General features: G+C 42.3%; 1 protein-coding gene across 1 annotated transcript; it reads left to right on the top strand.

Moving 5' to 3' along the window:
* Positions 1-1,867: 1,867 nt before the first annotated feature.
* On the top strand, positions 1,868-8,531 carry LOC146702318 (uncharacterized). Its single transcript, XM_085468772.1, has 2 exons — positions 1,868-2,453; positions 4,228-8,531. The coding sequence occupies exons 1-2, from the start codon at positions 2,436-2,438 to the stop codon at positions 5,743-5,745; spliced, it is 1,536 nt and encodes a 511-aa protein (XP_085324898.1). The 5' UTR covers positions 1,868-2,435; the 3' UTR covers positions 5,746-8,531.
* Positions 8,532-10,171: the final 1,640 nt, after the last annotated feature.

A 10,171-nucleotide genomic window follows, 5' to 3' on the forward strand; every position in this document is an offset into this window, starting at 1 on the left:
TGGCATTTAATCTGTTATTAGACTCAATTGGTTTCTCTCAAAATGTAAAAGAACCCACCCACCACTTTAATCACACTCTGGATCTTGTTTTAACATATGGCATAGAAACTGAACATTTAACAGTGTTTCCTGAAAACCCTCTCCTGTCTGATCATTTCCTGATAACATTTACATTTACAATAATTGATTACACAGCGGTAGAGAGTAGACTTTATCAAAGTAGATGTCTTTCTGAAAGCGCTGTAACTAAGTTTAAGAATATAATCCACCCACTGTTATCATCTTCAATGCCCTGTACCAACACAGAGCAGAGCAGCTATCTGAACGCGACCCCAACAGAGGTCGATTATCTTGTTAATAATTTCACCTCCTCACTACGTACGACTCTGGATACTGTAGCTCCTGTGAAAACGAAGGTCTCTAATCAGAAGTACCTGACTCCGTGGTATAATTCTCAAACACATACCCTAAAGCAGATGACTCGTAATCTGGAGAGGAAATGTCACAAATTTAGAGGATCATCATTTTGCCTGGAGAAATAGTTTGCTGCTTTATAAGAAAGCCCTCCGCAAAGCCAGAACATCTTACTATTCATCACTGATTGAAGAAAATAAGAACAACCCTAGGTTTCTCTTCAGCACTGTAGCCAGGCTGACAAAAAGTCAGAGCTCTTTTGAGCCAACCATCCCTTTAATGTTAACTAGTAATGACTTCATGAACTTCTTCACAAATAAAATTTTTATCATTAGAGAAAAAATTACCAATAATCATCCCACAGATGTAATATTATCTACAGCTACTCTTAGTACCATTGATGTTAAGTTAGACTCTTTTTCTCCAATTGATCTTTCTGAGTTAACTTCAATAATTACTTCCTCCAAACCATCAACGTGTCTTTTAGACCCCATTCCTACAAAACTGCTTAAAGAAGTCCTGCCATTAATTAATTCTTCTATCTTAAATATGATCAACCTATCTCTAATGATCGGCTATGTACCACAGGCCTTCAAGCTATCATTAGAAGACATAGCATACATTTTCACTGCTATGCAGATGACACCCAGCTCTATCTGTCCATGAAGCCAGATGACACACACCAATTAGTTAAACTGCAGGAATGTCTTAAAGACATAAAGACCTGGATGGCCGCTAACTTTCTGCTTCTTAATTCAGATCAAACTGAGGTTATTGTACTCGGCCCTGAAAAGCTTATAAATATGGTATCTAACCAGATTCTTACTCTGGATGGCATTACCTTGGCCTCCAGTAACGCTGTGAGGAACCTTGGAGTCATTTTTGACCAGGACATGTCCTTCAACGCACATATTAAACAAATATGTAAGACTGCGTTCTTCCATTTGCGCAACATCTCTAAAATGAGAAATATCCTGTTTCAGAGTGACACTGAAAAACTAGTTCATGCATTTATTACTTCCAGGCTGGACTACTGTAATTCATTATTATCAGGATGTCCAAAAAACTCACTGAAAAGCCTTCAGCTAATCCAAAATGCTGCAGCAAGAGTCCTGACAGGGACTAGAAAGAGAGAGCATATTTCTCCTGTTTTGGCTTCCCTTCATTGGCTTCCTGTTAAGTCCAGAATTGAATTCAATATCCTGCTCCTCACATACAAGGTCTTAAATAATCAGGCCCCATCTTATCTTAATGACCTTGTAGTACCATATCACCCTATTAGAGCACTTCGCTCTCGCACTGCAGGCCTACTTGATGTTCCTAGAGTATTTAAAAGTAGAATGGGAGGGAGAGCCTTCAGTTTTCAGGCCCCTCTTCTGTTGAACCAGCTTCCAGTTTGGATTCGGGAGACAGACACTATCTCTACTTTTAAGATTAGGCTTCAAACTTTCCTTTTTGCTAAAGCATATAGTTAGGGCTGGACCAGGTGACCCTGAATCCTCCCTTAGTTATGCTGCAATAGACGTAGGCTGCCGGGGGATTCCCATGATGCATTGAGTTTTTCCTTTCCAGTCACTTTTCTCACTCACTATGTATTAACAGACCTCTTTGCATTGAATCATATCTGTTATTAACCTCTGTCTCTCTTCCACAGCATGTCTTTATCCTGTCTTCCTTCTCTCACCCCAACCGGTCGCAGCAGATGCCCTCCCTGAGCCTGGTTCTGCCGGAGGTTTCTTCCTGTTAAAAGGGAGTTTTTCCTTCCCACTGTCACCAAAGTGCTTGCTCATAGGGGGTCATATGATTGTTGGGTTTTTCTCTGTATCTATGAAGCGCCTTGAGGCGACTTTTGTTGTGATTTGGCGCTATATAAATAAAAATTGAATTGAATTGAATTTGAGCTTTCCATCACAGCTTCTTTTGGTCAAGGATGAAATACATATAAATATATTTTTTGTTCCAGCTGATCATCAGGAGGCGATGAGCCATTTAGACTCAGCTCAGCCACTACAGAGGAAACAATGACTTCAACCCAAAAGGTGAGCAAAAATATCTCTGTTATTGAAACTGTGTGCACGTCACAACTCTCATTGTAACTCATAATTGTAATGTGATAATATCACCAGAAGGTGGTGGTAACACACCTACGACGTGTTTGTTGACATCTTTGATTCCACTAATGGAGTTTCAGTTTGTTCCACGACTGCATTTAACTTGAGACTGACATGGCGGGAGCATATTGACCGGATTGAAACAAATGCAAAAAAGTTATTAATGTTATGAGGTGTGTAGCTGGGAGGGGTTGGGGAGCGAGCTCTTCTGCTTTGAAAAGACTTTACCAGGCATTAATTAGGTCGGTCTTTGATTATGGGTGTGTGGCATATGGTTCAGCAGCTCCCTATGTGTTGAGAAGTTTAGATGTTCTGCAATCGGAAGCCCTTAGAGTGTGCTGTGGAGCTTTTAAGACGTCTCCAGTTGGTGCCCTACAGGTGGAGATGGGAGAAATGCCCCTAGATCTTAGGAGGAAGCAAGTATCGGTGAATTACTGGGTTCATCTTGGTGGTCATGGTGACGCACATCCCACAAAGGAGGTACTTTTGGAATGCTGGGAGTATGGAAGAAGTCAGAAGGATCATTTTGGAAAGGTGGGGAATCAGTGGGCTAAGGAGTGTCAGGTGTATGAACTTAAAATATGTCCTGCAGTAGTGTTCTCTGTGGTTCCCCCATGATTATTGGAGACCCCTCCTGTGGACTCCTGTATTCATGTGTTCACGGATGGTGCTAAAAGTCCAGTTACTGGAAGTACAGGGTTTGGAATAGCAGTTCCGTCAAAAAATATTGGAATACACAGACGCACTTCAGATGGACTGGCAGTGTACTCGGTTGAAATGGTAGCAATTTTGGTAGCATTGAAATGGGTAGAGTGTTCGAAAATCAGGCAGGTGGTAGTGTGTTCTGACTCGGCAGCTGTTCTTTCAAGTCTACAATCATTTTGTTCGAAGACAAGGCAGGGCATGCTGTATGCTATTCTGGAGACTATCAGCAGAATAAGGTGTTGTGGTGGCAATATTCACTTTCTTTGGCTGCCAGCTCATGTAGGGATCAATGGAAATGAAAAGGTGGATAGGTTGGCGAAAAGAGCGTTGACTAAAAATAGGACTGAGATGGAAATTACAAGCAGCGGATCTGAAGCAAAAGGTATTGTTTGGAGGCAGGTTGTTCAGGAGTGGCAGAAGCGGTGGGATTCAGGGAGTACGGGCAGGCAATTGTATCATCTTAAGAAGGAGGTGGCAGTGAGTAGGTTTTATGGGGGTAATAGGAGAGATGAGGTGGTCATTACCAGGCTTAGACTGGGACATTGTGCATTGAATAAAACACTACAGATGATAGGAGAACATGAGACGGGGCTTTGTGGAGTGTGCCAGGAGGAGATGGAGACAGTAGAGCATGTAATACCCTTACACCGCAGTAAGGGTTATGATGTGCAGAGGAAAGTTCTGCAGAATAGATTGAAGGAGTGGGGAATTGGGGAATTTAATCTGAAGAGTGTGTTGGAGGGTAGTAGGGCACAGGTGAGGGAACTGGTGGGGTTTCTGAAGGATATAGGTGTTTATGAAAGAGTGTAGGGTTTTTTTTGTTTTTTGTTTTTTGTTTTGATACAGCTTGTAAACTCACTGTCTGACCCATACTCCGGAACAGTAAGAGGTGGTAATGCTCCTTTACGTTGGATGTCAACCGCCGTTAAACACAAAGAAGAAGAAGAAGTAGACTGCATTTCACTCACTGCCTCTGTTTGTATCTCTGTCACTGCAGGACCAACATGGAGCGAGAAGTCAGCGCTCTCAGGAGGCCGACAAACCTCACAGAAGAAAGGGAGAGAAAACATACAGCTGTGATGAGCGTGGGAAGGATTTTACCAAGGCTGAACACCTAAAAACACACCAACTCATCCACAGTGGAGTTAAACCGTACAGCTGTGACTTGTGTGGAAAATCTTTTACCCTGGCTGGAAACTTAAAAAAACACAAAATCATCCACAGTGGAGTTAAAGCATACACCTGTGACTTGTGTGGAAAATCTTTTACCCAGGCTGGAAGCTTAAAAACACACCAACTCATCCACAGTGGAGTTAAAGTGTACACCTGTGACTTGTGTGGAAAATCTTTTACCCTGGCTGGAAACTTAAAAACACACCAACTCATCCACAGTCGATATAAAGTGTACACCTGTGACTTGTGTGGAAAATCTTTTACCCAGGCTTTTAGCTTACAAACACACCAACTCATCCACAGTGGAGTTAAAGCGTACACCTGTGACTTGTGTGGAAAATCTTTTACCTGGGCTGGAAGCTTTAAAAGACACCAACTCACCCACAGTGGAGTTAAAGCATACAACTGTGACTTGTGTGGAAAATCTTTTACCCAGGCTGGAAGCTTAAAAGCACACCAACTCATCCACAGTGGAGTTAAGGCATACGCCTGTGACTTGTGTGCAAAATCTTTTACCCTGGCTGGAAACTTAAAAGCACACCAACTCATCCACAGTGGAGTTAAGGCATACACCTGTGACTTGTGTGGAAAATCTTTTACCCAGGCTGGAAGCTTGAAAACACACCAACTCATCCACAGTGGAGTTAAGGCATACACCTGTGACTTGTGTGGAAAATCTTTTACCTGGGTTGGAAGCTTAAAAACACACCAACTTATCCATAGTGGCGTTAAAGCATACACCTGTGACTTGTGTGGAAAATCTTTTACCCAGGCTGTTAACTTACAAACACACCAACTTATCCACAGTGGAGTTAAAGCATACACCTGTGACTTGTGTGGAAAATCTTTTACCCAGGCTGTTAGCTTACAAACACACAAACTCATCCACAGTGGAGTTAAAGCATACACCTGTGACTTGTGTGGAAAATCTTTTACCCACGCTGGAGGCTTAAAAACACACCAACTCAGCCACAGTGGAGTTAAGGCGTACAGCTGTGATCAGTGTGGTAAAGCTTTTGCTCGCCATACCTACTTACAGCATCATCAAGTTATCCACTCCGGATTTAAGGCGTACAGCTGCCACATTTGTGGAAAAACCTTCCGCTGGCTAAGTAGCCGAAATATTCACCTCCGCATTCACACTGGAAATGACGTTTACTGCTGTGACCAGTGTGGTAAACTGTTTGTGAAATATAAAGACTTACAACACCATATGTTTACCCACACTGTTGGGAGACCTTATAAATGTGACGTTTGTGATAAGACCTTTAAAGCTCCACGTTACCTTAAAATCCACCAACAGATCCACACCAGAAAGAAACTGCAAGTGCAGTTACTGTGAGTTATGTATGTATATTGTTATCTTCTTATTTAAGACTGACTTTTTGGATCAACTCTTCGCATTAAATTGTGTTCGCATGTAGGGCTGCGCCATATTATACCGTTCGCGGTAATACCGGTACAATGCTAGGCAACGATAAGAAAATGAAATATTGCGGTAGAATATGGGTAGACCGTGCATGCGCAGTGACGAAAAAGCACGGTGGTAATTGAGAATGAGAATGGGGGGGAAAGCAGATTGTTGAGTGAAACGGATGAACCAGAATTAGTTTGTAAAAATGGTGCAACTTAACTGGTGTGGTGTTTGTTCGTCAGATAGACAACAAAGCACATTTTTTTGCACTAAGGTGCTTGTAAATCTGGGAGTAATCTGGGTCCTAAACTCCTTTAAGGTCCCGAAGTCAAACGAATATCACTAGGAGTTAAAAACTGTCTAAATTCTTCCATCTTTAATAAAACAATCAGCGCTGTTGCTTTACCAGGTGTAACTATGATGTTTAACACCCAGGCATCCATGAAAACAGAATTCATTACATTTAGCAGAGTTAGAAGTTAGCAGGAAGTTAGCGGAAGTTAGCTCGCTAGTTTCGCTAGTTACCTAAGCATGATATAGCATGTTCTGACTGAGAGATTTCTGAAAAAAATCTAACGTACAGCTCTGCTATCACTTCCAACATAAATGAAGACAGGAAACAAAACAGCAGTGACGTTTGTAGGGTTACTGAAGTTTGGCTAGCTGGTATGTAATGTGCTACATGATCGCTAGCGACACAGCTATGTTAGCATAACATAAACAGAAAAGCTGGAGGATGAACGCTAACACTTTTCCACTCAATAAAAGTTAACGTGAAGGTTCCTGATGGTTAGAGACAAATGCAATCGCATGGCAGGATGCTGTAAACAGACCAAACTTCAGTCAGGAGAACAACTAAGATAATCCATCCACAATATGAGGTTAGTCATTAATATACTGCAACAAGAATCAGAATCAGAAACTTTATTGTCATTGTCACAAGAACAATGAAATTAAGAATGGTCCCCGATCATTGCATCATCCCTAGCAATATCAAAATATAAATAAAACAATAAAATTCAATAAATAAAATAGATAGAATACTTAAAATACTAATAAGACGTAACAGTAAAACATTCACATACATTCCCACACACATGCTTCAGACCGTGCATAGATTAACACAAGAGTGGCGTGATGGACATTTTTTTGTAGTACTCAGATGTGTTATTGCAGTTGGATAACAACTGTGTTTGAGTCTGTTAGTCCTTGAGCTGATTGCCCTGTACCGTCTGCCTGAGGGCAACAGTTCAAACAGGGAGTGGCCAGGATGTGAGGTGTCTTTTATGATATTTTGGGCCTTTTTAAAACAGTGGACGTTGTGTAGAACTTCCAGTGTGGGGAGAGAGCAGCCAGTGATCTTTTGGGCGGTGTTAATGATCCCTTGGAGTGCTTTCCATGAACAACATGAGAATAGAGCAGCTGTGATAGAATACAGAATTAATGAATCAATGGTACAGAAGTAGAGGAAGCAAGAAGAATGAGTTGAATAGTTTGATTTATCTGACTGCTTTGTTTCGCTTAATGTGCCTAATAATCCCATGCACCTTGTGGTCCGAAAAATACATATTTGACTTTTTTATTTGGCACACTGCAGTTTAATGTAGCAAAGCACCTCTTTTTAACTTCAGTGGATGTTATACATGGTTATGCTCAGGATATGTCAGCCCATTTCTACTGGAAATGCCTTTTGGTTAAACTTTCAGAAAGGAATTTGCATTTGCACTGTTAAATATTTATATAGCTTTAAAAAACATAAAAAACAGCTGCTTGTTTAAGTAAAATAAATGGATGTTTGGGGGTTTTTTTGCACTGTATTTATTTGCCCAAGAGTAAGTTTGCTAATGTTGTTGGTTGAAGCTAATAGAAGCAGTCACGAGAACTAAATAATAGCGCTGTTTTAACGGCACCCTCATCATAGTGCTCTCAAATGCAGCAGCAATCCATTTACTCAAAGTCATAACAGATAGAAAGCAAGGCAGTAGCCTGTGTTCAGAAAAACCCAAAAACATTTTATTCAAATATAATAACCACAATGGTGGAGAGGGAAACAAAGAGAAACTGGCTTCTTTTTCCAGTATAACCATGTTTACAGGCTGTTCTAGTGTTTATGTTTTACACGCTTGTCCAAACAACAAATAAGTTAAATTTCAAAAGGTCTTTTCCAGCGAACATAAGAAGAAAATAAAAGTCTGGCGTAGAGTTAAGTCTTCAGTGTGATTTAGTGCATCTCAAATAAATGAATAATCCAAAAAGTATTGTTAGGATTTAAATATATATATATTCTTAATGCTTATTTTCTGATTAGATTGTTTCATGTATTTTAATAATAGAGGCCTTTATAAACCAGGCCCAGAGGTGACAAAGATCTAGGTCGGAAGGTGACAAGTTGCCCTGGCAACAGACTTTAGAAAGGAGAAGTAAAAAAAAGAGGAAGTTTAGTGCAGAGCTGCACCTGAAATCTGACACAAAGAAAGAGGAACTGAGTAAACTGAGGGTGTGTGTGTGACGTGCAGCGGAAATATATATAACCATGCTGGCTGCTACTGCTTTCAGACCTGAGCGTGTGTGTTCATGTGTTCGGGTCTCCGTTTCCGGAAATGTAAAATAAAGATAATTTTTTTCAGCTTTCTTTGCTGCCAAAAGAATTCAAAGAACGAAATTTATAGTATCTTTATTAATACTGGAACAAACAAGCAAATAAGGTAAAATATTCCCTCCAAACAAAACGTTTAAAAACATACAAATTTGACAGGAAATCTATCTGCACCTTCCAGTGTGCAATGTGGCAATAAGTTCGCCCATGTTTGGACTTCTTCTGTGTTCCGCAAATCAGTCCGTGGATGATTACATTGCTCCGCCCATCAAAAAGTCTACGCATGCGCGAATATCTCAGTTAGTGGACTGACGATTGTTGGTTGGAAAATTTTTACATTTCACCCAACCTTACTGGGTAGTCTAAAGAGCACTGAAAGGAAGGCAACTGGACTTCCTTGAAGATGTTTCAACTATCTTCCGAGAAGCTTCTTTGGTCCTAAGAGCAATTAGGTCGGTTTACCAGGTCCCAATTCAATTTGATTTTGACTCTATCAGAAATATTATTCTTATATTATAATATTATAATTATGATCATATAGCTTAGATATATATAGTGTAGCCCTGACAGAGCCCATCACCCACTGGGAACGAGTCCTTATTGCCGGCAATGCGAACCAAGCTCTTGCAACGGTTGTATAGGGATCGAATGGCCCGTAGCAATGGGCCAGACACCCCATACTCCCGCAACACCTCCCACAGGACACCCCAAGGGATTGTTCCTCCTGTATCCGAGGTTCGACTAGCGGACGAACTCTCCTTTCCAGCACCCTGGCATAGACTTTCCCAGGGAGGCTGAGGAGTGTGATCCCCTGTAGTTGGAACACACCCTACGGTCCCACTTCTTAAAGATGGGGACTACCACCCCGGTCTGCCAGTCCACAGGTACTGCCCCTGATCTCCACGCAACATTGCAGAGGCGTGTCAACCAGGACAGCCCTACATCGTCCAGAGCCTTCAGGAACTCAGGGCGGACCTCATCAACACCAGGGGCTCTGCCACCAAGGAGTTGTTTAACTGCCTCAGTGACCTCGCCCCCGGAAATTGGCGGGTCATTCCCCTCATCCCCAGACTCTGCTTCCTCCTCGGAAGACGTGTCAGTGGGATTAAGGAGGTCCTCGAAGTATTCCTTCCACCGCCTGAAAATTTTCTCAGTCGACGTCAGCAGCGCTCCTCCAGCACTATACACAGTGCAGGTAGAGCACCGCTTTCCCCTCCTGAGACGCCTGACGGTTTGCCAAAATCTCTTCGAGGCAGTCCAAAAGTCTTTTTCCATGGCCTCTCCGAACTCCTCCGAACTGTTGAAGCTCTGCCGGAGGTGTGCGTGTGTGATCTCGCGGACTGGGGCCTCTGCTAGATGTTCCCAGCACACCCTCACTACGCGTTTAGGTGCACCAGGTCTGTCCAGCGTCCTCCCCCGCCACCTGATCCAACTCACCACCAGGTGGTGATCAGTTGACAGCTCAGCCCTTCTCTTTACCCAAGTGTCCAGAACATATGGTTGCAGGTCTGGTGATACGATTACAAAATTGATCATCGACCTACGGCCTAGAGCGTCCTGGTGCCACGTGCACTCTTATGTTCGAACAAGGTGTTCGTTATGGCCAATTTGTGATTAGCACAGAAGTCCAATAACAAAGCACCACTCGGGTTCAGATCAGGGAGGCTGTTCCTCCCAATCACGCCCCTCCAGGTCTCGCTGTCGTTACCCACGTGAGCATTGAAGTCTCCAGGTGGAGCACCTTCCAGCACCCCCCCC

The sequence above is a fragment of the Copadichromis virginalis genome, linkage group LG9, assembly GCF_057382275.1.
Source record: "Copadichromis virginalis isolate Kocher_CV1m ecotype Utaka linkage group LG9, C_Virginalis_male_GT1.1, whole genome shotgun sequence".
Classification (NCBI taxonomy): Eukaryota; Metazoa; Chordata; class Actinopteri; order Cichliformes; family Cichlidae; genus Copadichromis; species Copadichromis virginalis.